Source organism: Nerophis lumbriciformis, linkage group LG26, assembly GCF_033978685.3.
Source record: "Nerophis lumbriciformis linkage group LG26, RoL_Nlum_v2.1, whole genome shotgun sequence".
Lineage (NCBI taxonomy): Eukaryota > Metazoa > Chordata > Actinopteri > Syngnathiformes > Syngnathidae > Nerophis > Nerophis lumbriciformis.
The window spans coordinates 9,820,706-9,847,296 of NC_084573.2; the positions used below are offsets into that span (position 1 = coordinate 9,820,706).

At 37.0% G+C, this 26,591-nt stretch overlaps 1 protein-coding gene across 2 annotated transcripts in view; it reads left to right on the forward strand.

The window, feature by feature from the left end:
- The window catches only part of LOC133623925 (kinesin-like protein KIF13B), a 110,724-nt gene that overhangs the window by 38,396 nt on the left and 45,737 nt on the right, over positions 1–26,591 (forward strand). The window contains exons 8-21 of one of the 2 annotated variants that reach the window (XM_072916250.1): positions 660–750; positions 2,508–2,642; positions 4,734–4,846; positions 6,995–7,106; positions 7,180–7,392; positions 9,207–9,317; positions 12,066–12,200; positions 12,259–12,389; positions 14,460–14,546; positions 14,613–14,803; positions 20,859–21,084; positions 23,471–23,633; positions 23,716–23,862; positions 25,913–26,062. In XM_072916250.1, the coding sequence (XP_072772351.1) occupies positions 660–750; positions 2,508–2,642; positions 4,734–4,846; positions 6,995–7,106; positions 7,180–7,392; positions 9,207–9,317; positions 12,066–12,200; positions 12,259–12,389; positions 14,460–14,546; positions 14,613–14,803; positions 20,859–21,084; positions 23,471–23,633; positions 23,716–23,862; positions 25,913–26,062 (2,005 nt within the window). The remainder of the gene's footprint in view (positions 1–659; positions 751–2,507; positions 2,643–4,733; positions 4,847–6,994; positions 7,107–7,179; positions 7,393–9,206; positions 9,318–12,065; positions 12,201–12,258; positions 12,390–14,459; positions 14,547–14,612; positions 14,804–20,858; positions 21,085–23,470; positions 23,634–23,715; positions 23,863–25,912; positions 26,063–26,591) is intronic. The other variant, XM_061987416.2, reaches the window with a different exon arrangement.

A 26,591-nucleotide genomic window follows, 5' to 3' on the forward strand; every position in this document is an offset into this window, starting at 1 on the left:
TCTTGTGTACTTACTACTTCTACTGGCTAGTAACAGTAAGTACATATGTGTTCCTGTGCACTTACTACTTTTACTGGCTAGTAATAGTAAGTACATACAGTATGTGTTCCTGTGTACTTACTACTTCTACTGGCTAGTAATAGTAAGTACACGTGTTCCTGTGTACTTTCTACTTCTACTGGCTAGTAACAGTAAGTACCTATGTGTTCCTGTGCACTTACTACTTCTACTGGCTAGTAATAGTAAGTACACGTGTTCCTGTGTACTTACTACTTCTACTGGCTAGTAATAGTAAGTACATATGTTTTCCTGTGCACTTACTACTTTTACTGGCTAGTAATAGTAAGTACATACAGTATGTGTTCCTGTGTACTTACTACTTCTACTGGCTAGTAATAGTAAGTACACATGTTCCTGTGTACTTGCTACTTTTACTGGCTAGTAATAGTAAGTACATATGTGTTCCTGTGTACTTGCTACTTTTACTGGCTAGTAATAGTAAGTACACGTGTTCCTGTGTGTGTGTGTGTGTGTGTGTGTGTGTGTGTGTGTGTGTGTGTGTGTGTGTGTGTGTGTGTGTGTGTGTGTGTGTGTGTGTGTGTGTGTGTGTGTGTGTGTGTGTGTGTGTGTGTGTGTGTGTGTGTGTGTGTGTGTGTCAGTAGAAGTCGCCAAGCGCTGAGGGTGAGGGAGCACCAGGTCCTGGGGCCTTATGTCGATGGTCTGTCTCGTCTGGCTGTGGCTAACTACAAGGTACAGTAGTACTTCTCATACACTGTCCAATAGTAGTACTCAGTGGTAATTGTCATGTACTGTCAATAGTTGTACTCAGTAGTACTTCTCATATACTGTCAATAGTTGCACTCAGTAGTACTTGTCATATTACTGTCATTAGTAGTACTTGTCATATACTGTCAATAGTAGTACTCAGTAGTACTTGTCACATATATGCAATAGTAGTACTTGTCAAATACTGTCAATAGTTGTACTCAGTAGTATTTGTCATATACTGTCAATAGTAGTACTTTTCATATACTGTCAATACTAATACTCAGTAGTTTTTGTCATATACTGTCAATAGTAGTACTCAGTAGTATTTGTCATTTACTGTCAATAGTAGTACTCAGTAGTACTTCTCCTATACTGTCAATAGTAGTACTCAGCAGTAGTTGTCATTTACTGTCAATAGTAGTACTCAGTAGTACATGTCATATACTGTCAATAGTAGTACTTGTCATATACTGTCAATAGTAGTACTCAGTAGTAGTTCTCATAAACTCTCAATAGTAGTAGTTGTAATATACTGTCACTAGTAGTACTCAGTAGTACTTCATATACTGTCAATAGTAGTACTCAGTAGTACTTGTCATATACTGTCAATAGTAGTACTTGTCATATACTGTTAATAGTAATACTCAGTAGTACTTCTCATATACTGCCAATAGTAGTACTCAGTAGTACTTCATATACTGTCAATATCAGTACTCAGTAGTACTTGTCATATACTGTCAATAATAGTACTTGTCATATATTGTCAATGGTAATACTCAGTAGTACATGTCATATACTGTCAATAGCAGTACTTGTCATATACTGTCAATAGTAGTACTTGTCATATACGGTACTGTCAATCGTAGTAGTCGGTAGTACTTTTCATATACTGTCAATAGTAGTACTCAGTAGTACTTATCATACACTGTCAATAGTAGTACTTGTCATGTACTGGCAATAGTAGTACTCAGTAATACTAGTCATATATTGTCCAATAGTTGCACTCAGTAGTACTTGGCATATACTGTCATTAGTAGTACTTGTCATATAATGTCAATAGTAGTACTCGGTAGTACTTGTCACATATTTGCAATAGTAGTACTTATCATATACTGTCAATAGTAGTACTCAGTAATACTAGTCATATATTGTCCAATCGTTGTACTCAGTAGTACTTGTCATATACTGTCAATAGTAGTACTTGTCATATACTGTCAATAGTAGTACTTGTCATATACTGTCATTTGTTGTACTCAGTAGTACTTGTCATATACTGCCAATAGTAGTACTTCTCATATACTGTCAATACTAATACTCAGTAGTACTTGTCATATACTGTCAATAGTAGTACTCAGTAGTACTTGTCATTTACTGTCAATAGTAGTACTCAGTAGTACTTGTCATTTACTGTCAATAGTTGTACTCAGTAGTACTTCTCATATACTGTCAATAGTAGTACTCTTCAGTACTAGTCGTGTATTGTCCAATAGTAGTACTCAGTAGTACTAGTCATATATTGTCCAATAGTAGTACTCAGTAGTACTAGTCATATATTGTCCAATAGTAGTACTCAGTAGTACTAGTCATATATTGTCCAATAGTAGTACTCAGTAGTACTAGTCATATATTGTCCAATAGTAGTACTCAGTAGTACTAGTCATATATTGTCCAATAGTAGTACCTGTTGTTGTCAAATGTCAGATGAGGTCAACCAGTGGTGATTGTGCTGCATGTTGCAGGACATCGAGTGTCTGATGTCAGAGGGAAATAAATCTCGCACGGTGGCCGCCACTAACATGAATGAAGAGAGCAGTCGGTCTCATGGCGTGTTCAACATCACCCTCACACACACACTGATGGACCTGCAGTCAGGGGTGAGAGACACACACACACACACACACACACACACACACACACACACACTTCTCTCATTGCAATACAGGATCTATATCTTTATTAGAGGATGTCGCTGTGGCTTGTGCAGCCCTTTGAGACACTTGTGATTTAGGGCTATATAAATAAACATTGATTGATTGATTGATATGTTTATTACATATATATATATATATATATAGATTACATATATATTATTTAATACATATATATTATATTATTATATACTCTCATCAGTGAAGCATGTTTAATACAAACAGTGGGATTTCTAACAATTAGGAAGGTTTGTGTCATGTTTGTCTTCTTACAGAAACCAGATTAAAACAAAAAATATGTTTTCCCCCATCTTTTTTTTTTTTCATACATTTTAGAAAAAGCTCCAGGGAGCCACTCGGGCAGCGCTAAAGAGCCCCATGCGGCTCTAGAGCCGTGGGGTACTCATTAAAACAGGGGTGCTCACACTTTTTCTGCAGGCGAGCTACTTTTCAATTGATCAAGTCGTGGGGATCTACCTCATTCATATATATAATTTATATTTACTTATTTATGAAATATATGTTTTTGTTAACAAGTTAAAGGTGTTTAATGATAATGCAAGCATGTTTAACACATATAGTTAATATTGTTAATAAATTAAAGGTGTTTAATGATAATACAAGTATGTTTAATACATATAGTTAATATTGTTAACAAGTTAAAGGTGTTTAAAGATAATACAAGCATGTTTAACACATATAGTTAACATTGTTAACAAGTTAAAGGTGTTTAAAGATAATACAAGTATGTTTAACACATATAGTTAACAAGTTAAAGGTGTTTAAAGATAATGCAAGCATGTTTAACACATATAGTTAACATTGTTAACAAGTTAAAGGTGTTTAAAGATAATACAAGTATGTTTAACACATATAGTTAACAAGTTAAAGGTGTTTAATGATAATACAAGCATGTTTAACACATATAGTTAATATTGTTAACAAGTTAAAGGTGTTTAAAGATAATACAAGCATGTTTAACACATATAGATTCCTTTCTTTCATGAAGACAAGAATATAAGTTGGTGTATTACCTGATTCTGATGACTTGCATTGATTGGAATCAGACAGTAGTGCTGATAACGTCCACATTTTCGAATGGAGGAGAAACAAAGTCCTCCTTTCTGTCCAATACCACATGAAAGTGGTTGGTTTTTGGCATCTTATTTGTCCAGCTTCTGTACTCCTTTGTATACACTTTACAAGAAATACATTGTCGGCAAACTCCGTAGCTTGCTAGCTTGTGCACGCCAGCTTTCTGAGACTCTTATTTTGTTAGCGCAACTGTGCAGTCGGTCTTTGGAGTTTTGACGACAGGTACGGCGCCAGAGTCTGTTGAAATAAAGTGTTTCTCGCCTTCCTGTCGGTAATTTTAATGAGCTGGCAGCAGCCAGCGTCATCTCAGAAGACCCTCGGGTGCCGTGAATGTCAATTAAGTGACGAAAGTGACGTCATAGTGAAGATTTATGATCGCTCATTTTTAGGACTATTTTTTTAATGCCTGGCTGGTGATCGACTGACACACCCTCCGCGATCGACCGGTAGCTCGCGATCGACGTAATGGGCACCCCTGCATTAAAACAAGGTTGAGGTTTTATTGAACAAGTATATTTTACATTTTGGGCACTGTAACATGACACACCGTTTGAACAGTCACACTGTGTTAGGAAAATAAAACACTGTACTTTCATCAAGTGATTCTTTGGCCCACAACCATTACGAATCACTGATGTGTATTATGTGTGTATAATATTGATGAAATGATGTGGTTGCAGTGCAGATACAAAAAGGCCACAGAATAAGAAGGAAACATAAAAACAGGACGTAAAAGACATTAAAAGGCACATAACTGATGCAACCAGCTGCCACTTCTGCCGCACCATTTCTACAAACAGCTACAAAAGTAAAACAACAAAAAAAGGGGAATACGCAACGCATATTGCGAGAGAGCCGACTCCGTCCTAGGCTGCCCACTAGCTCGAAAAAGAATATTGCAGACAAGCTTGTCACTGCTCTCTTGGGTGTGGTTCCCCACAGACCAGCGGGGAGAAGGTGAGCAAGCTGAGCCTGGTGGACCTGGCAGGAAGTGAGCGTGCAGCCAAGACCGGGGCGGCCGGAGAACGGCTGAAAGAAGGAAGCAACATCAACAAGTGAGAGGAGGGCCCCGGGGCCCACTCAAATATTAACACTGAATTAGCAATGTGACTCTTGATTGGAATTGTATTCATGAATGAAATCAAACCTGCTTAGAGTTTAACAGGATGAACCTGATAAGCATCCATCAACCATGGAACCAAAATAAGGTATAGGAAAAACGATGAAAAATCAATTAATGCTTTAAATTCTAACTAAATTAACTATAAATAATAATAAACCGTCAAAATTTAAAAGCAAATAAAAATACAGCTTCACCACTTTAGTCATATTTTTTGCGCTTTAACTTTTACATTAGCTCCAGACTTCTTCTGTTTGTTTAATACTGTCATTACTGCCACAAGTGGTGAAAAAGTGTATTACAACTGAGTACCATGTGGACCAGATATGACTTTTTCTTTCTTTCTTGACTGCCATGAGGTGGCCACCTGTCCAGGGTCTACCCCGCCTTCCTGCCCGAAAGCAGCTGGGATAGGCTCCAGCGACCCCGAGAGGGACAAGCGGTAGAAAATAAATAGATGGATGGATTTTTTGTTGACCCTGTAGGGGGCGCTCGCGGCCCAACAATGGCTAAGAACCACATAATTTCATGTGAAAAGATAATTCCTGAATAATCTTTCCTTACTCAATCTATTCATTCTTTGTGATTTGACAGAAGAAAAAAAAAAATTCTATACAATTTGTATTCAATATTATCTAATAATATAACAAATATATTATCATAAATTATTTCTTAAAATAGTAATAAATACTCAAATATCTCCTTGACTTGTGTATGAATCTGTAATAATAATATTGTTCATTTTAATAATGTTAGTTACATTTGCATGAATTTAGGCTGGAAAGTAACAATCGGTAATAATAAACTATTACCATATTTTCCAGGACATAGAGCGCACTGGAATGTACTGTAAGCCACGCCCACCAAATTTTAGAAGAATTTTTTTTTTACATATATAAGTCGCATTGGGCTATAGGCCGCAGATATATATGGGTACAAAATATTTTGTAAATGTTTATTTACATACTTTAATTGTTTCCAAACGGGGTTCATAACACGGCAGTAAAACGGCTGATCAAACAAAACAAAAGTCATCGTCATGGACCCACTAGTTGCGCAAGCTAGCTCTCCAATCAGCTAAACAGACTCAATAAGAGGAGTGGTCCACTTCCGCTCTCCAATCAGCTAAACCGACTCAAAAAACTCCATGGTGACGTTTTGGTGAATTTACTGATGAATTTGTGAAACAGAAACAATACAAAAAGAATGCCTTCGTAAGTTTATAATACTAACACAGACACTCGTAAATGTGTTAGCATATTAGCTAATGCTAACGACGCTAACATGATTACATTACGATAGCACGTACAAATATGCATAAAAAACTGTCCTACAGACATCACACATGGGATGCTTTAGTAAGTGAGAATTGTTGTAGTTATATTGTAAAACTTACAAACGTTGCTTGGAGTGATGAATGAAGAATCCATACGAGTAGAAACGCAATGGACGGTTATACTTTCGGTTTAAGGCACAAAACGGGAAGTACATTTCAACCCGCAGCACCTGCAGTGAGCGAACATGTACAAAAGACGGCGCCATGGCACAAACAATAACACACCTTTTTAGTGTCTCTGTCAACTATTTGTTGAATACAAAATATTATGGTCGTTGGCGAAGTAAAATCCCTAAATTAGCCGCACCGTTTTATAAGCCACAGGATTCAAAGCATGGGAAAACAAGTAGCGGCTTATAGTCCAGAAAATACAGTATTTTCTCTGTCGTAATAATGTAACAAATATATTATTATCCCTTACAAACTATTTTATTAAAATGAAAATCATGATAAAGAAAATCAAGTTTCTCATTAAATTGTAGATTGTAAACAGTAAGAAAAACCACCTGGCTGCTCAGTTGCTAGAATTTTACTGTCAAACATGGTAGCATTTTCTCATTTATGCTGTGAAACAAAGGTGGTCAATTCTACGATACAATTCCGGCGACATAATTGACATACAGTACATAAAAAGATGGCGTAATAATATCCTTAATATTTATGAATTACTCAGTGCTACAAGTGGCCCTCTGAGGGCCGCCTTAACTGCCATAACTGTGTGAAAACTTGAATGTTCTCGGCTCCTAGATCTCTCAGTACTCTGGGTTTAGTGATCTCAGCCTTGGCAGAGCAGAGTGCCGGGAAGACCAGGGGCAAGTTTGTCCCCTACAGGGACTCAGTGCTCACCTGGCTGCTGAAGGTACCACACGTGACCCACTTCCTGCTCACCTGTACGCCCCACCTGACGCCGACTTCAATGTGTGTGAGCGCAGGACAGTCTTGGGGGGAACAGCCGCACGGCCATGGTGGCCACCATCAGCCCGGCGGCGGACAACTACGACGAGACCTTGTCCACGCTGCGCTACGCCCACCGCGCCAAAAGTATCGTCAACCACGCGGTGGTGAACGAGGACCCCAACGCCAGAATCATCAGGGAGCTGCGAGAGGAAGTGGAAAAACTAAGGGAGCAGCTCACTGAGGCCGAGGTTCTTGTTTTGCACTTCTTTTAAAGGGGAACTGCACTTTTTGCACTCAAACCTATCAGTCACAATCATAATGGAAGACAAGTACACACTTTTTTTTAATGCATTCTAAATCATAAAGTATGGCAAGTAAGAGATGGCTAACAATTAGAGGTGTCCGATAGGGGCTTTTTTGCCAATATTCCGATATTGTCCAACTCTTAATTACCGATTCCGATATCAACCGATACCGATATATACAGTCGTGGAATTAACACATAATTATGCCTAATTTTGTTGTGATGCCCCGCTGGATGCATTAAACAATGTAACAAGGTTTTCCAAAATAAATCAAATCAAGTTATGGGAAAAAAATGCCAACACGGCACTGCCATATTTATTATTGAAGTCACAAAGTGCATTATTTTTTTTAACATGCCTCAAAATAGCAGCTTGGAATTTGGGACATGCTCTCTCTGAGAGAGCATGAGGAGGTTGAGGTGGGCAGGGTTGAGGTGGGAGGCTAGGTGGTAGCGGGGGGTGTATATTGTAGCGTCCCGGAAGAGTTAGTGCTGCAAGGGGTTCTGGGTATTTGTTCTGTTGTGTTTATGTTGTGTTACGGTGCGGATGTTCTCCCGAAATGTGTTTGTCTTTCTTGTTTGGTGTGGGTTCACAGTGTGGCGCATATTTGTAACAGTGTTAAAGTTGTTTATACGGCCACCCTCAGTGTGACCTGTATGGCTGTTGACCAAGTATGACTTGCATTCACTTGTGTGTGTGAAAAGCCATAGATATTATGTGATTGGGCCGGCAAAGACAGTGCCTTTAAGGTTTATTGGCGCTCTGTACTTCTCCCTACGTCCGTGTACCACTCCGTACAGCGGCGTTTTAAAAAGTCATATATTTTACTTTTTGAAACCGATACAGATCATTTCCGATATTACATTTTAAAGCATTTATCGGCCGATCAATATCGGCAGTCCAATATTATCAGGCATCTAACGGAAGTACAATATTGCTCCCATAAAGTCCTCTAAAAAAGCGCCAACAATACTCCATTTATATGTGGTGACCTGAATATTAACAAGGATTAGCAATATTGTTATTGTAAGCCCTAACACTGAGGAACTACTTTTAGAGAGCTAACAAGCGTATGCTGTTATATTGACATAATGAGCTGCTGCATCGCCTCTGAGTTGGTGAAAGTTCATTCTAGATGATAAATCATGCCTCTCACCTGGATAGTAGAAGGTTGTGGACATAAACCCACAAGTTGCTCAATTTTGACATTCAACTAAGATGGCCAGAAAGACACGAAAATATTCTCATTTTTTTAACCCTTTGTGAGGATGATGATGATGTTAATGTAAAGGGGAAGATATAAACATCCCATCAGTCTTTATCACAGTGAGAGCAGACATTGTACAGTAAGTGATTGTTTTATTATGTCTGTTGTCTCTCATCAAGTCTGCCATGATTAATAGTGTTGTTGTTGAAGGGAAAGTCTACGTTGGGATGCGTCTGTGAAATTAATACACTGTCGTATTCTTAAAATGATCAAAATATGTAAATATTGCATGTTATTATGAATGTTGCATTACATATATACTTACAGCGTGTCTATAAAATTTTGATGGAAGTTTTTTACAGCCCGTTAAAGGCGGAATAGAACGACTCCTATTAACTCCATTGTTAGCTGACTCTTGCTAGCTTTTATTTACGATTTAGAATGCATAAATGAAGAACAGGTGTGTTGTTTTCTTACTTAATGACTGAGAATGACAACAAGTGAAGTAAGAAGATAGATTCAAGTTTTGTGACGTTTGGTATTTCTTCAGTCGATGAAGGCTCCCGAGCTGAAGGAGCGACTGGAGGAGTCTGAGAAACTGATCCAGGAGATGACGGTGACGTGGGAGGACAAACTCCGGAAGACTGAGGCTGTCGCACAGGTAACACCAACACAATCCTATTTTTCTGTCATGACCTGTTGTCAGATAAAGACACAATTGTTTCATGTCTGATAAATAACGTGCAGGTGATAAATGTTTCATGTCTGATAAATAACGTGCAGGTGATAAATGTTTCATGTCTGATAAATAACGTGGAGGTGATTAAGTTTCATGTCTGATAAATAACATGCAGGTGATAAAGTTTCATGTCTAAAAAAATAACGTGCAGGTGATAAAGTTTCATGTCTGATAAATAAGGTGCAGTTGATAAATGTCTCATGTCTGATAAATAATGTGCAGGTGATAACGTTTCATGTCTGATAAATAATGTGCAGGTGATAAAGTTTCATGTCTGATAAATAACGTGCAGGTGATAAATGTTTCATGTCTGATAAATAACGTGCAGGTGATAAATGTTTCATGTCTGGTAGATAACGTGCAGGTGATAAAGTTTCATGTCTAAAAAAATAACGTGCAGGTCGTAAATGTTTCATGTCTGATAAATAACGTGCAGGTGATAAAGTTTCATGTCTAAAAAAATTACGTGCAGGTGATAAATGTTTCATGTCTGATAAATAATGTGCAGGTGATAAAGTTTTGTGTCTGATAAATAAGGTGCAGGTGATAAATGTTTCATGTCTGATAAATAACGTGCAGGTGATAAATGTTTCATGTCTGATAAATAACGTGGAGGTGATTAAGTTTCATGTCTGATAAATAACATGCAGGTGATAAAGTTTCATGTCTAAAAAAATAACGTGCAGGTGATAAAGTTTCATGTCTGATAAATAAGGTGCAGTTGATAAATGTCTCATGTCTGATAAATAATGTGCAGGTGATAACGTTTCATGTCTGATAAATAATGTGCAGGTGATAAAGTTTCATGTCTGATAAATAACGTGCAGGTGATAAATGTTTCATGTCTGATAAATAACGTGCAGGTGATAAATGTTTCATGTCTGGTAGATAACGTGCAGGTGATAAAGTTTCATGTCTAAAAAAATAACGTGCAGGTCGTAAATGTTTCATGTCTGATAAATAACGTGCAGGTGATAAAGTTTCATGTCTAAAAAATTACGTGCAGGTGATAAATGTTTCATGTCTGATAAATAATGTGCAGGTGATAAAGTTTTGTGTCTGATAAATAAGGTGCAGGTGATAAATGTTTCATGTCTGATAAATAACGTGCAGGTGATAAATGTTTCATGTCTGATAAATAACGTGGAGGTGATTAAGTTTCATGTCTGATAAATAACATGCAGGTGATAAAGTTTCATGTCTAAAAAAATAACGTGCAGGTGATAAAGTTTCATGTCTGATAAATAAGGTGCAGTTGATAAATGTCTCATGTCTGATAAATAATGTGCAGGTGATAACGTTTCATGTCTGATAAATAATGTGCAGGTGATAAAGTTTCATGTCTGATAAATAACGTGCAGGTGATAAATGTTTCATGTCTGATAAATAACGTGCAGGTGATAAATGTTTCATGTCTGGTAGATAACGTGCAGGTGATAAAGTTTCATGTCTAAAAAAATAACGTGCAGGTCGTAAATGTTTCATGTCTGATAAATAACGTGCAGGTGATAAAGTTTCATGTCTAAAAAAATTACGTGCAGGTGATAAATGTTTCATGTCTGATAAATAATGTGCAGGTGATAAAGTTTTGTGTCTGATAAATAAGGTGCAGGTGATAAATGTTTCATGTCTGATAAATAACGTGCAGGTGATAAATGTTTCATGTCTGATGAGTAACATGCAGGTGATAAAGTTTCATGTCTGATAAATAACATGCAGGTGATAAAGTTTCATGTCTGATAAATATTGTGCAGATGATAAAGTTTTATTTCTGATAAATAAGGTGCAGGTGATAAAAAATTAATGTCTGATAAATAAGATGCAGGTAATAAATGTTTCATGTCTGATAAATAACGTGCAGGCGATAATGTTACATGTCTGATAAATAACGTGCAGGTGATAAAGTTTCATGTCTGGTAAATAACGTGCAGGTGATAAATGTTTCATGTCTGATAAATAACGTGCAATGTTTCATGTCTGATAAATAACATGCAGGTGATAAATGCTTCATGTCTGATAAATGTTTCATGTCTGATAAATAACGTGCAGGTGATCAAGTTTCATGTCTGATAAATAATGTGTAGGTGATAAATGTGTCATGTCTGATAAATAACGTGCAGGTGATAAAGTTTCATGTCTGTTAAATAACGTGCATGTGAATCGTGCAGGTGATAAATGTTTCATGTGTGATAAATAACGTGCAGGTGATAGTTTTGTGTCTGATAAATAATGTGCAAGTGATAAAGTTTCATGTCTGATAAATAACGTGCAGGTGATAAATGTTTCATGTCTGATAATGTGCAGGTGATAAAGTTTCATGTCTGATAAATAACGTGCAGGTGAATCATGCAGGTGATAAATGTTTCATGTCTGATAAATACTGTGCAGGTGATAAAGTTTCATGTCTGATAAATACCGTGCAGGTGATAGTTTCATGTCTGATAAATAACGTGCAGGTGATAAAGTTTCATGTCTGATAAATAACATGTACGTGATAAATGCTTCATGTCTGATAAATAACGTGCAGGTGATAAATGTTTCATGTCTGATAAATAACGTGCAGGTGATAATGTTTCATGTCTGGTAAATAAGGTGCAGGTGATAAATGTTTCATGTCTGACAAATAACGTGCAGGTGATAAAGTTTCATGTTGATAAATGTTTCATGTAGGAGCGACAGAAGCAGCTGGAGAGTTTGGGCATCTCCTTGCAGTCGTCTGGCATCCGAGTGGTGCATGACAAGTGCTTCCTGGTCAACCTGAACGCTGACCCCGCCCTCAATGAGCTGCTGGTCTACTACCTGAAGGTAACACACCTGACATGTGTGCACAGGTAACACGTCACCACCTGGTTTGTGTTGTCAGGAGCACACGCGTGTGGGCTCAGCCACATCTCAGGACATCCAGCTGTGTGGCATGGCCATCCAAGCCCAGCACTGCGTCCTGGACATCACACCAAACGATGGCGTGGTGCTCACACCTCACTGCAACGCCAGGTCAGTGCGCACCTGTACTACTCGCTATGCTCGTTACCTGCTCACCATGCTCGTTATGTCCTCACCTTTACTACTCACCATGCTTGTTACCTGCTCACCTGTACTACTCGCTATGCTCGTTGCATGCTCACCTTTACTACTCGCCATGCTTGTTACCTGCTCACCATGCTCGTTATGTCCTCACCTTTACTACTCACCATGCTTGTTACATGCTCACCATGCTCGTTATGTCCTCACCTTTACTACTCACCATGCTTGTTACATGCTCACCATGCTCGTTATGTCCTCACCTTTACTACTCGACATGCTTGTTACCTGCTCACCATGCTCGTTATGTCCTCACCTTTACTACTCACCATGCTTGTTACATACTCACCATGCTTGTTACATGCTCACCATGCTCGTTATGTCCTCACCTTTACTACTCGCCATGCTTGTTACCTGCTCACCATGCTCGTTATGTCCTCACCTTTACTACTCACCATGCTTGTTACCCGCTCACCTGTACTACTCACTATGCTCGTTATGTGCTCACCTTTACTACTCACCATGCTCGTTACATGCTCACCTGTACTACTCGCTATGCTCGTTACCTCCTCACCTGTACTACTCACCATGCTCGTTATGTGCTCACCTGTACTACTCACCATGCTCGTTATGTGCTCACCTGTACTACTCACCATGCTCGTTATGTGCTCACCTTTACTACTCACCATGCTCTTTATGTGCTCAACTAGACTACTCGCCATGCTCGTTACGTGCTCACCTGTACTACTCACCATGCTCGTTATGTGCTCACCAGTACTATTTGCTATGCTCGTTATGTGCTCACCTGTACTACTCATTCTGCTCGTTACGTGCTCACCTTTACTACTCAACATGCTCCTTACCTGCTCACCTGTACTACTCGCTGTGCTCACCTTTACTACTCACCATGCTCGTTACATGCTCACCAGTACTATTTGCTATGCTCGTTATGTGCTCACCTGTACTACTCATTCTGCTCGTTACGTGCTCACCTTTACTACTCAACATGCTCCTTACCTGCTCACCTGTACTACTCGCTGTGCTCACCTTTACTACTCGCCATGCTCATTACCTGCTCACCTGTACTACTCGCCATGCTCGTTACCTGCTCACCTGCACTACTCACCATGCTCGTTACATGCTCACCTGTACTACTCGCTATGCTCGTTACCTCCTCACCTGTACTACTCACCATGCTCGTTATGTGCTCACCTGTACTACTCACCATGCTCGTTATGTGCTCACCTGTACTACTCAACATGCTCGTTATGTGCTCACCTGTACTACTCATTCTGCTCGTTACGTGCTCACCTTTACTACTCACCATGCTCGTTACGTGCTCACCTGTACTACTCGCTATGCTCACCTTTACTACTCGCCATGCTCGTTACCTGCTCACCTGTACTACTCACCATGCTCGTTATGTGCTCACCTTTACTACTCACCATGCTCGTTACATGCTCACCTGTACTACTCCCCATGCTTGTTATGTGCTCACCTGTACTACTCAACATGCTCGTTACCTGCTCACCTGTACTACTCCCCATGCTCACCTGTACTACTCACCATGCTCGTTATGTGCTCACCTGTACTACTCACCACGCTCGTTACGTGATCACCTTTAATTTTTAGTTTGCTTTTGACCATATATAATAACAATCTGCAGTAGGACATGTAGTTTGTTTATGATTATAGATGATAATAACAATCTGCAGTTGGACATGTAGTTTGCTTTTGACTATATATAATAATAACAATCTGCAGTAGGACATGTAGTTTGCTTTTGACTATATATAATAAAAACAATCTGCAGTAGGACATGTAGTTTGCTTATGATTATAGATGATGATAACAATCTGCAGTTGGACATGTAGTTTGCTTTTCACTATATATAATAATAACAAGCTGCTGTCACATTACATTTGCATGAAAGATATTTGCTGACACTGCACAAAGCCTGTATGAATGACACAGAACAGACCATACTATCAGAGAAAAGATGATATTTGATTGATCCTGATGTATCGTGTGTATTCCGTAAAGAACCTGGGTGAACGGTGCTGTGGTCAGCAGCCCGGTGCGGCTTCATCACGGAGATCGCATCCTGTGGGGGAACAACCATTTCTTCAGGTTCGACTTGACTAATTGTGCCTTTTTTCGTGCTCTACCCTTCACAAGCTGTTGCCAAACCCACAGGATCAACCTGCCCAAGCATTTGGTCCACACGGCGGGTGAGGAGGACGAGGAGGAGGGCGGGGCGAGAATGAAGAGCTGTTTAGGTCCAGACCAGCTGGAGGTGGACTTTGACGCGTCGAGTGACGTCTCCAGTGAAGCAGGCTTTGAGTTTGCTCAGGCCGAGGTCATGATGAAAGGAATGGCCAGCAACGGTAAGTCAAGAACACACCGCCAATTTTTAAATGTGTGTACTCCATGCTGTAACCATGGAGACACTCATTACCCTCCACATTTATGAATGTGCTGGAACATGGAGCACATAAATAGAATCTGTGCCACCTTTTCTGGCACTGAAATTGTATACATGTTCCTAATGACACTTCAACCAACCAACCATCTACACAACAAAATCTACTTTTAGCACATTGCAGGTAGGCCTGGGCGATATGGCCTTTTATTAATATCTCGATATTTTTAGGCCATATCACGATACACGATATATATCTCGATTTTTTTGCCTTAGCCTTGAATGAACACTTGATGCATATAATCACAGCAGTATGATGATTCTATGTGTCTACAGCAGTGGTTCTTAACCTTGTTGGAGGTACCGAACCACACCAGTTTCATATGCGCATTCACCGAACCTTTCTTTAGTGAAAAATCAAATGTTTTTTTTTTTTCAAATTCAAGACAAAGTTGTATGTTTTTGGTAACACTTTAGTATGGGGAACATATTCTAAGTAACAAAGACTTAATTTACAGTTATTTGGACACTAGGGCACACTTGCCAACCCTCCCGAATTTTCCGGGAGACTCCCGAAATTCAGCGCCTCACCCGAAAACCTCTCGGGACAAATATTCTCCCGAAAATCTCCCGATTTTCAGCCGGAGCTGGAGGCCACGCCCCCTCCAGGTCCTTGCGCACCTGAGTGAGGACAGCCTTTTTTCAAGACGGGAGGACAACAGGGTGACAAGAACTAAATCATCCAGACTAGGGATAAATTGTAATATTATGTTTATCTTACCTAAAAATAAATATATTTATTAATTAAAAAAATAAATAAATGTTTACTATATTTTGCTAAAAACATCAAAATTAATTGTATTTTTATTTGTATTTTTTCTGACTCCTTATTACATCCAGCCATAGAATTATACATTAAAATAAACATATTTGAAAAAATTAATTTTAAATTATCATAATAATTCATTTAAAATGACTATATTTAATTATTAAAATAATTGCTTGTTTATCAACAATTTTAGCATTTCATTCATTACATTTTGAAGCTCTCAGAAGCCAAGTTATATTATATTCCTTAAGATTTATTTATGCAAGTTTGAAGTATCAATTATCCAAACACAGTTTTGTTTGCATATTTTCAGGATGTGTATGTATATATATATATATATATATATATATATATATATATATATATATATATATATATATATATATATATATATATAGCTAGAATTCACTGAAAGTCAAGTCTTTATTTTATTTATATATATATGTATATATATATATGTATGAAATACTTGACTTGGTGAATTCTAGCTGTCAATATACTCCTCCCCTCTTAACCACGCCCCCACCTCCCGAAATCGGAGGTCTCAAGGTTGGCAAGTATGCACTAGGGGAACATATTCTAAGTAACAAAGACTTAATTTAGAGTTATTTGGACACTAGGGGAACATATTCTAAGTAACAAAGACTTAATTTAGAGTTTTTTGGACACTAGGGGAACATATTCTAAGTAACAAAGACTTAATTTAGAGTTTTTTGGACACTAGGGGAACATATTCTAAGTAGCAAAGACTTAATTTAGAGTTATTTGGACACTAGGGGAACATATTCTAAGTAACAAAGACTTAATTTAGAGTTATTTGGGCATGTGAAGAACATATTCTAAGTACCGGTAACAAAGACTTAATTTAGAGTTATTTGGACACTAGGGGAACATATTCTAAGTAACAAATACTTAATTTAGAGTTATTTGGACACTAGGGGAACATATTCTAAGTAACAAAGACTTAATTTAGAGTTATTTGGACACTAGGGGAACATATTCTAAGTAACAAAGACTTAATTTAGAGTTATTTGGACACTAGGGGAACATATTCTAAGTAACAAAGACTTAATTTAGAGTTATTTGGACACTAGGGGAACATATTATAAGTAACAAAGACTTAATTTAGAGTTATTTGGGCATGTGAAGAACATATTCTAAGTAACAAAGACTTAATTTAGAGTTATTTGGACACTAGGGGAACATATTCTAAGTAACAAATACTTAATTTAGAGTTATTTGGACACTAGGGGAACATATTCTAAGTAACAAAGACTTAATTTAGAGTTATTTGGACACTAGGGGAACATATTCTAAGTAACAAAGACTTAATTTAGAGTTATTTGGACACTAGGGGAACATATTCTAAGTAACAAAGACTTAATTTAGAGTTATTTGGGCATGTGAAGAACATATTCTAAGTAACAAAGACTTATTTTAGAGTTATTTGGACACTAGGGGAACATATTCTAAGTAACAAATACTTAATTTAGAGTTATTTGGACACTAGGGGAACATATTCTAAGTAACAAAGACTTAATTTAGAGTTATTTGGACACTAGGGGAACATATTCTAAGTAACAAAGACTTAATTTAGAGTTATTTGGGCATGTGAAGAACATATTCTAAGTAACAAAGACTTAATTTAGAGTTATTTGGACACTAGGGGAACATATTCTAAGTAACAAATACTTAATTTAGAGTTATTTGGACACTAGGGGAACATATTCTAAGTAACAAATACTTAATTTAGAGTTATTTGGGCATGTGAGGAACATATTCTAAATAACAAAGACTTAATTTAGAGTTTTTTGGGCACTAGGGGAACATATTCTAAGTAACAAAGACTTAATTTAGAGTTATTTGGACACTAGGGGAACATATTCTAAGTAACAAAGACTTAATTTAGAGTTATTTGGGCATGTGAAGAACATATTCTAAGTAACAAAGACTTAATTTAGAGTTATTTGGACACTAGGGGAACATATTCTAAGTAACAAATACTTAATTTAGAGTTATTTGGACACTAGGGGAACATATTCTAAGTAACAAAGACTTAATTTAGAGTTATTTGGACACTAGGGGAACATATTCTAAGTAACAAAGACTTAATTTAGAGTTATTTGGACACTAGGGGAACATATTCTAAGTAACAAAGACTTAATTTAGAGTTATTTGGGCATGTGAAGAACATATTCTAAGTAACAAAGACTTATTTTAGAGTTATTTGGACACTAGGGGAACATATTCTAAGTAACAAATACTTAATTTAGAGTTATTTGGACACTAGGGGAACATATTCTAAGTAACAAAGACTTAATTTAGAGTTATTTGGACACTAGGGGAACATATTCTAAGTAACAAAGACTTAATTTAGAGTTATTTGGGCATGTGAAGAACATATTCTAAGTAACAAAGACTTAATTTAGAGTTATTTGGACACTAGGGGAACATATTCTAAGTAACAAATACTTAATTTAGAGTTATTTGGACACTAGGGGAACATATTCTAAGTAACAAATACTTAATTTAGAGTTATTTGGGCATGTGAGGAACATATTCTAAGTAACAAAGACTTAATTTAGAGTTTTTTGGGCACTAGGGGAACATATTCTAAGTAACAAAGACTTAATTTAGAGTTATTTGGACACTAGGGGAACATATTCTAAGTAACAAAGACTTAATTTAGAGTTTTTTGGACACTAGGGGAACATATTCTAAGTAACAAAGACTTAATTTAGAGTTATTTGGACACTAGGGGAACATATTCTAAGTAATAATGACTTAATTTAGAGTTATTTGGTTAGGGTTAGGGCCAGGGTTAGAGGGTTAGGGTTATAATAAGGCCATGCCGAATAAGGCATTAATAAGTACTTAATAATGACTAGTTAAGAGCCAATATGTTACTAATTTGCATGTTAATAAGCAACTAATTAATGGTGAATATGTTCCCCATACTAAAGTGTTACCATGTTTTTTTACTGGTGCACAAAATGAACCGTGCATGAACATCACCTTGTTCAAAGAACAAAACCAACGCAGTGCATAAACTCACAACAAATTACACACCTGTAAACCAGTCAGCTGTTGCCGTATCCATAATACGCCGATAGGGAGAAGTTTGTATTTACATCATGAGTCGGGTGTGCTTTGCCGAACCCCTGAGGCCAACTCACCGAACCCCTCGGGTTCGATCGAACCCAGGTTAAGAACCACTGCTCTACATTAAAACATTCTTGTTCATACTTCATTAATATATGCTCATTTTAAACTTTCATGCAGAGAGGGAAATCACAACTAAGTCAATTGACCAAAAGTGTATTTATTAAACAGTTATTAAGCAGTGGCACAAACATTCATGTCATTTCCAAAACAGAAAGTGCAGGATTGGCAGAGACATTTTAAAACAAGCTATTAGTGCACTTTTGTGCATGATGTCACTAAGATGACCTATCAAAACAACATTAAATTAAAGTGCACTTTTTGTACAGAATGCCACTACAATGTTTTAAAACAAATAAAGTGCACTTTTGTGCATGATGTCACACAAGATATTTCAATAACTGTCAAATAAAAATAAGCTGCATAATAGGAAATCAAATAGTGTATGTCCTTCACTATGTGGTAGGTTCCTGCGGACGTTATCTCCTGTTTTTGACCATTTTTTTCATACGGTGTTGATGTGGAAATGGAAGACGCCAGGCTCAATTGGGTCAGTGCTGGTTGCTTCGGCATTTTGTTGGGTGTGGCAAGCAGTCTTCATTCTCTAGCGGGTGACTTTTCAAATGATGCTACAAATTAGTAGTGCTGCTACTTTTTGTAGCAACGCTTTTGCCGCATACTTGACATATTACGGTTGTCTGTTCAACATCTTCCCGCTTGAAGCCAAACCACCGCCGGACGATGGACTCCCTGCTGTTTTTCTTGGGAATTCATTCTTCCTCCATTTGTTACCAGATTTGCACCTTCTCTCTCTCGTATTACCACTCGCACCACTCCGCTTGCACCACCCGCCGCAGCTAACTTTACCCAAGGTGCGCTTGTTTTATCTCTCTGTGCGAAGGAGAGACAAGAAAGAGTGAGAAAAGCCTGTAGTGTAATGCCCGCAGCTAAAAGCAACTGCGTGAGAACGTATACTCGAATACTCACAAAATAGTCATTTTCTACATCGCACAGAGACAAACCAACGATATATCGAGTATATTCAATATATCGCCCAGCCCTAATTGAAGGTGCACTCTTGGAGCTAGGCCCCTTAAAGCATACTTGCCAACACTCCCGAATTTTCCGGGAGACTCCCGAAATTCAGCGCCTCTCCCGAAAACCTCCCGGGACAAATATTCTCCCGAAAATCTCCCGATTTTCAGCCGGAGCTGGAGGCCACGCCCCCTCCAGCTCCATGAGGACCTGAGTGAGGACAGCCTTTTTTCACGACGGGGTGACAAGAACTAAATCATCCAGACTAGAGACAAATTGTATTATTATGTTTATCTTACCTAAAAATAAATATATTTATTAATTTTTTTTAAAATAACTAAATACATTTTTACTATATTTTGCTAAAAACTTCAAAATTAATTGTATTTTTATTTGTATTTTTTCTGACTCCTTATTACATCCAGCCATAGAATTATACATTAAAATAAACATATTTGAAATAATTAATTTTAAATTATCATAATAATTCATTTAAAATGACCATATTTAATTATTAAAATAATTGCTTGTTTATCAACAAGTTTAGCATTTTATTCATTACATTTTGAAGCTCTCAGAAGCTAAGTTATGTTATATTCCTTAAGATTTATTTATGCAAGTTTGAAGTATAAATTATCTAAACACAGCTTTGTTTGCATATTTTCAGGATGTATATATATATATATATATATATATATATAATATATGTGTGTGTGTATTAAATACTTGACTTGGTGAATTCTAGCTGTCAATATGCTCCTCCCCTCTTAACCACGCCCCCAACCACGCCGCCCCCCCACCCCCCACCTCCCGAAATCGGAGGTCTCAAGGTTGGCAAGTATGCCTTAAAGGTACATTTTTCTGTAAGCGGTGTTCAAACTTTGACAGCCCTGCTATAAATACTGTAACATAATAATCCATAATATCATAGTAAACATGTTACAACTGAGTATTACTTCTGAGAAATCTCCTCACCTTGTGGCTGTGAGTGCAGATCCCTTGCAGTCGGTGTTACAGACCCTGGAGAGACAGCACGAGGAGGAGAAACGCTGCGCCTTGGAGCGTCAGAGGTTGATGTACGAACAGGAACTGCAGCAACTCCGCCAACGACTCCACCCTGAAAGATCTTCTCATCTCCTGGACTTGTCAGGCTCTCCTCCTAATGCCACTGCACCTTCAGCTGGCTCCAACAAACGCATGCGGCGCTGGAGCGAAGACAGGTGAGATCTACATCGTGGAGGAGGTCCAGGTGGTCTCTCTAAGACCAGTTTTAGGCGAGACCTACCCTGGCGTCACTTAAAGGCACACACTCTGCTCTCATGAAACATCTCTCAATTGCATACACCCGATATTCAGAGGTGTAAAAAAAAGTTACGAATTAATTACTTTCCATAGTTATTAAACATTACTTATTAATAACTAAACACGAGTACCTATCAAATACACTACTTATATTTCTACTTATTATTAATTAAAACTTACTAGGAAAAGGAATTAATGTTTTACTTTTTTCACTGTTTTTTGTTAACCATAGGGCAAGGACCCATATCTGGCTCAAAAAATAAACATAATCATTAAAAATAATTAACATTTTAACAAAAATTATTTGTTAAAAAAATGTAAAAAGTCTAAATTACTACAGAAAGTAATTGTGTTATGTTTTTATTGTTAATTATATTAATTAAAAATTACTAGGTAAAGTGATACATGTTTTGTTTTTTTTTACTGTTTTTTGTTAACGATAGGGTGGGAGCCCATATTTGCCTCCAAAAATAAATATAACATGACAATTAAAATGTTATTTGAAACGATGTGTTTAAATATTTATTTTAAAATAAGTAAAACATACTGGGGAAAGCAATTAATGTGTTACTTTATTGTTATTAATTTATTATAATATAATTTATATTATATTATATTGAAAAATACTATACAAAGAAATGAACGCATTACTTTTTTACTGTTTTTTGTTAACCATAGGGCGGGTACAAAAAATGAATATAGAAATTACAAATAGTTCAAATGTTGATTAAAACTTTTTTTTTTTTTTTTTTTTAAGTAAAAATCATAAGGGAAATCAATAATGTGATTCTTTTTTTATTATTAATTCGAATAATTAAGATTGATTTACTGTATTTTTAGGAGTATAAGTCGCTCCGGAGTATAAATCGCACCGGCCGAAAATGCATAGCGTATTTTTCGGATTATAAGTCGCAGTTTTTTTCGTAGTTTGGCCGGGGGTGCGACTTATACTCAGGAGCGACTTATGTGTGAAATTGTTAACACATTAGCGTAAAATATCAAATAATATTATTTAGCTCATTCACGTAAGAGACTAGACGTATAAGATTTCATGGGATTTAGCGATTAGGAGTGACAGATTGTTTGGTAAACGTATAGCATGTTCTATATGTTATAGTTATTTGAATGACTCTTACCATAATATGTTACGTTAACATACCAGGCACATTCTCAGTTGGTTATTTGTGCCTCATATAACGTACACTTATTCAGCCTGTTGTTCACTATTCTTTATTTATTTTAAATTGCCTTTCAAATGTCTATTCTTGGTGTTGGCTTTTATCAAATAAATGTCTCCAAAAATGCGACTTATACTCCAGTGCGACTTGTATATGTTTTTTTCCTTCTTTATTATGCATTTTCGGCCGGTGCGACTTATACTCCGGAGCGACTTATACTCCGAAAAATTTGGTACCCTGGCGTCACTTAAAGGCACACACTCTGCTCTCATGAAACATCTCTCAATTGCATACACCAGATATTCAGAGGTGTAAAAAAAAGTTACACATTAATTACTTTCCATAGTAATTATTAATTACTTGTTTATAACTATCAAATACACTACTTAAATTACTACTTATTATTAATTACAACTTACTAGGAAAAGGTATTAATGTGTTACTTTTTTCACTGTTTTTGTTAACCATAAGGCAAGGACCCATATTTGCCTCAAAAAATAAACATAATCATTAAAAATAATTAACATTTTAACAAAAAAATATATTTTTTTTTAAATGTAAAAAGTCAAAATTACTACAGAAAGTATTTGTGTTAAGTTTTTATTATTAATTATATTAATTAAAAATTACTAGGGAAAGTAATACATGTTACTTTTTTACTGTTTTTTGTTAACGATAGGGTAGGAGCCCATATTTGCCTCCAAAAAAAAATATAACATGACTATTAAAATGTTATTTGAAACAATGTATTTCAGTATTTGTTTTAAAATAAGTCAAACATACTAGGGAAAGCAATTAATGTGTTACTTTATTGTTATTAATTTATTATAATATAATTTATATTATATTATATTGAAAAATACTATACAAAGAAATGAACGCATTACTTTTTTACTGTTTTTTGTTAACCATAGGGCGCGGACAAAAAAATAAATATAGCAATTACAAATAGTTCAAATGTTAATTAAAACTATTTATTATTAAAACAAAAAAGTAAAAATTATGAGGGAAACCAATAATGGGATTCTTTTTTTTATTATTAATTCGAATAATTAAGATTTATTTAATTGATGTACAGTATGTACTTGATGATTTAATTGATGTACAGTCTGTTTGTGTCATAAAGAGAGGCAATGATTACTCGGAGCCTTCGACGTCTGAAGGAGCAGATCGTCCGGGCCAACCTGTTGGCTCAGGAGGCTTGTTTTATTACGGAGGAGCTGAACAAGAGGACGGAGTACTTGGTGACCTTGCAGATACCAGCTGCCAATCTGGATGCCAACAGGAAGGTGAGAAGGAGAATATGTCATTTCCTTCAGCCAGACCAACTTCCACCATACCTGCTCCACAAAGTCCTCCTTCTGTCCGCAGCGTGACATGGTGCTGAGTGAGCCCGCCATTCAGGTGCGCCGCAAAGGCAAAGGCAAGCAGATTTGGGCCATGGAGAAGATGGAGAACCGTCTGGTGGACATGAGGGAGCTCTACCAGGAGTGGAAGGACTTTGATGAAGACAGCGCTGTAAGTGAGAAGACAGATCTCCATCTTGCTGTGCTTGATTAGGTTAGATTAGATTAGATTAGATTTATTGGTCCCCTTGGGGAAATTCATTGTCACTGCCGTACATTTAAACACTAGACATTACACATCACACAAAAAAATAACAAAAAGACATCATACATGACTAACACACATTTACAGGCTTGTCAGACAGGTCGGCCGGTCCTGCTGTTAAGGGCGGCTATAGCTGCAGGGATCAGGCTTTTCCTGAGGCGGGCCCCTCCACCAGTCTGCTGTCCAATCACAACCGAGGAATGGGAAATAATTAGTAAAATGGACACAGATGAAGGCGTATTCGCACTGCGCGTAACAACACACAACTCAAAATGACACCCAAGGCTTGATGGGAAAAATTTAAAATACTCTCCAAACTTATCCATGTTTGTTGCATTTTAGCCGCTTGATATTTCTGATTACAAAACTTTAAGGTAGGAGTCCAACTTTTTCACATATAATAATTATTAATTATATATACATTGTATTAATATAATGTGTATATATGTACATATATACAGCATATGTATGTAGATGTGTGTATATCTATATATGTATTTGTGTAAATATATATATATATATATATATATATATATATATATGTGTATGTATATATGTGTGTAGATGTGTGCGTGTGTACATATAAAATTAATATAATGGATATATATGTAATAATTAATATAATTGGATATTAAGAGTATGCAAAAGTTCCACTCAAACATGAAAAAGTGAACAGAGAGTGTTTTGCGTTTTCCCATCATGCATTGTAATGGACTTAAATGGGTATAATTTTGAATGATGTGTTGTGCTCGGACATTTTTAATAATATCCATAAAGTTCAGCGAGCAGGTTGTGTCACGTGTGACTGTGTGTGTGTTGACTTTTTGTGTTGGTTGCATTTTTGTTTTTGCACCATGACTAGGGAAGGTTGTTTGAATTGGGTCATAAGTAATTTTGATTGATTGATTGATTCATTGAAACTTTTATTAGTAGATTGCACAGTGAAGTACATATTCCGTACAATTGACCACTAAATGGTAACACCTCAATAAGTTTTTCAACTTGTTTAAGTCGGGGTCCACTTAAATTGATTCATGATACAGATATATACTATCAGATATATACTATCATCATAAAACAGTCATCACACCAGATAATCATCAGAGTATATACATTTAATTATTTACATTATTTACAATCCGGGATGTGGGATATGGAGGGTGGGGGGTAGGTTTGGTTGTTATCATCACTTCAGTCATCAACAATTGAGAACAGAGAAATGGAAATTGAAACAGTGTAGGTCTGACTTGGTAGGATATGGACAGCAAGTAGTGGACATAGAGAGAGAGAGGGATCAGAAAGCATAAGAAAAAGTATCTACATTTGATTATTTACAATTCAGGGAAGGTGTTAGTTAAGGGTTGAAGTTGCCTGGATGTGTACTTTTGTTGCGGTTTTGAAGGAGGATAGAGATGCCCTTTCTTTTACACCTGTTGAGAGCGCATTCCATATTGATGTGGCATAGAAAGAGAATGAGTTAAGACCTTTGTTAGATCGGAATCTGCGTTTAACGTGGTTAGTGGAGCTCCCCCTGGTGTTGTGGTTATGGCGGTCATTTACGTTAAGGAAGTAGTTTGACATGTACTTCAGTATCAGGGAGGTGTAGCGGATTTTATAGACTAGGCTCAGTGCAAGTTGTTTTACTCTGTCCTCCACCCTGAGCCTGCTGTGCTGTTTTCATGTCAACACACAATTCATGGTCATTGGCCGGATTTACACACAATGTCCACAAGATAGCAGCAAATTTGCATCAGTCACATTGTCAGATTCTTATTTCAATTTGACGTCTCGCGGGTAAGACTGAAGACTTGGCCTGCGGGTCGTTGTTTGGACAGCCCTGATTTAGCTGTTGTGTGTTGGAACGCAGGGAGATTGGTGGCTACTATTTAGCCAGCAATGAGGATCCATTTGAACGAAACTGATTGTGATGACGCCTGTCTTTCATATTTCTGCTCAGGTCATGCGCTCCTATTTCAAACGGGCTGACCCCTTTTTTGACGAGCAAGAGAACCACAGCCTGATTGGGGTAGCCAATGTCTTCCTGGCGTGTCTCTTCTACGACGTCAAGCTGCAGTACGCCGTTCCCATCATCAACCAGAAGGGGGAGGTATGACAACAAGGATCTTAATTCCCATTTGTTAATACATCCTGCTTGTCTCTTGTTGAAATGATCCATTTTCTTTCAATTCAGGCTGCTATTGCCAATACTGACCTGATACTGGTACTTTGTGCAAATGTACCTAATGTGTCTGCTAAAACTTGAAAAGTTGTGTATTTCAAATAATCAGAATCAGAATCAGAAATACTTTATTAATCCCAGAGGGGAAATTAAAATTTTCAGCACAATCACATTCAAGATCAGACAAACAATACAGGGAGACAGAACAGGATCAAACATTACAGGGAGACAGAACAGGATCGCTGACGGGTCTGCAATGACATAGCATTAAGAATACAATTCTTTATTATTATGTATGTATTATTATATATATGTACATATATATGTATTTATATATCTATACATACATATATGTATTTATGTATACATATATGTATGATTATATGTACATATGTATATATGTATACATATATGTACATATATGTGGATGAGTATACATGTATATAGTACCTATATA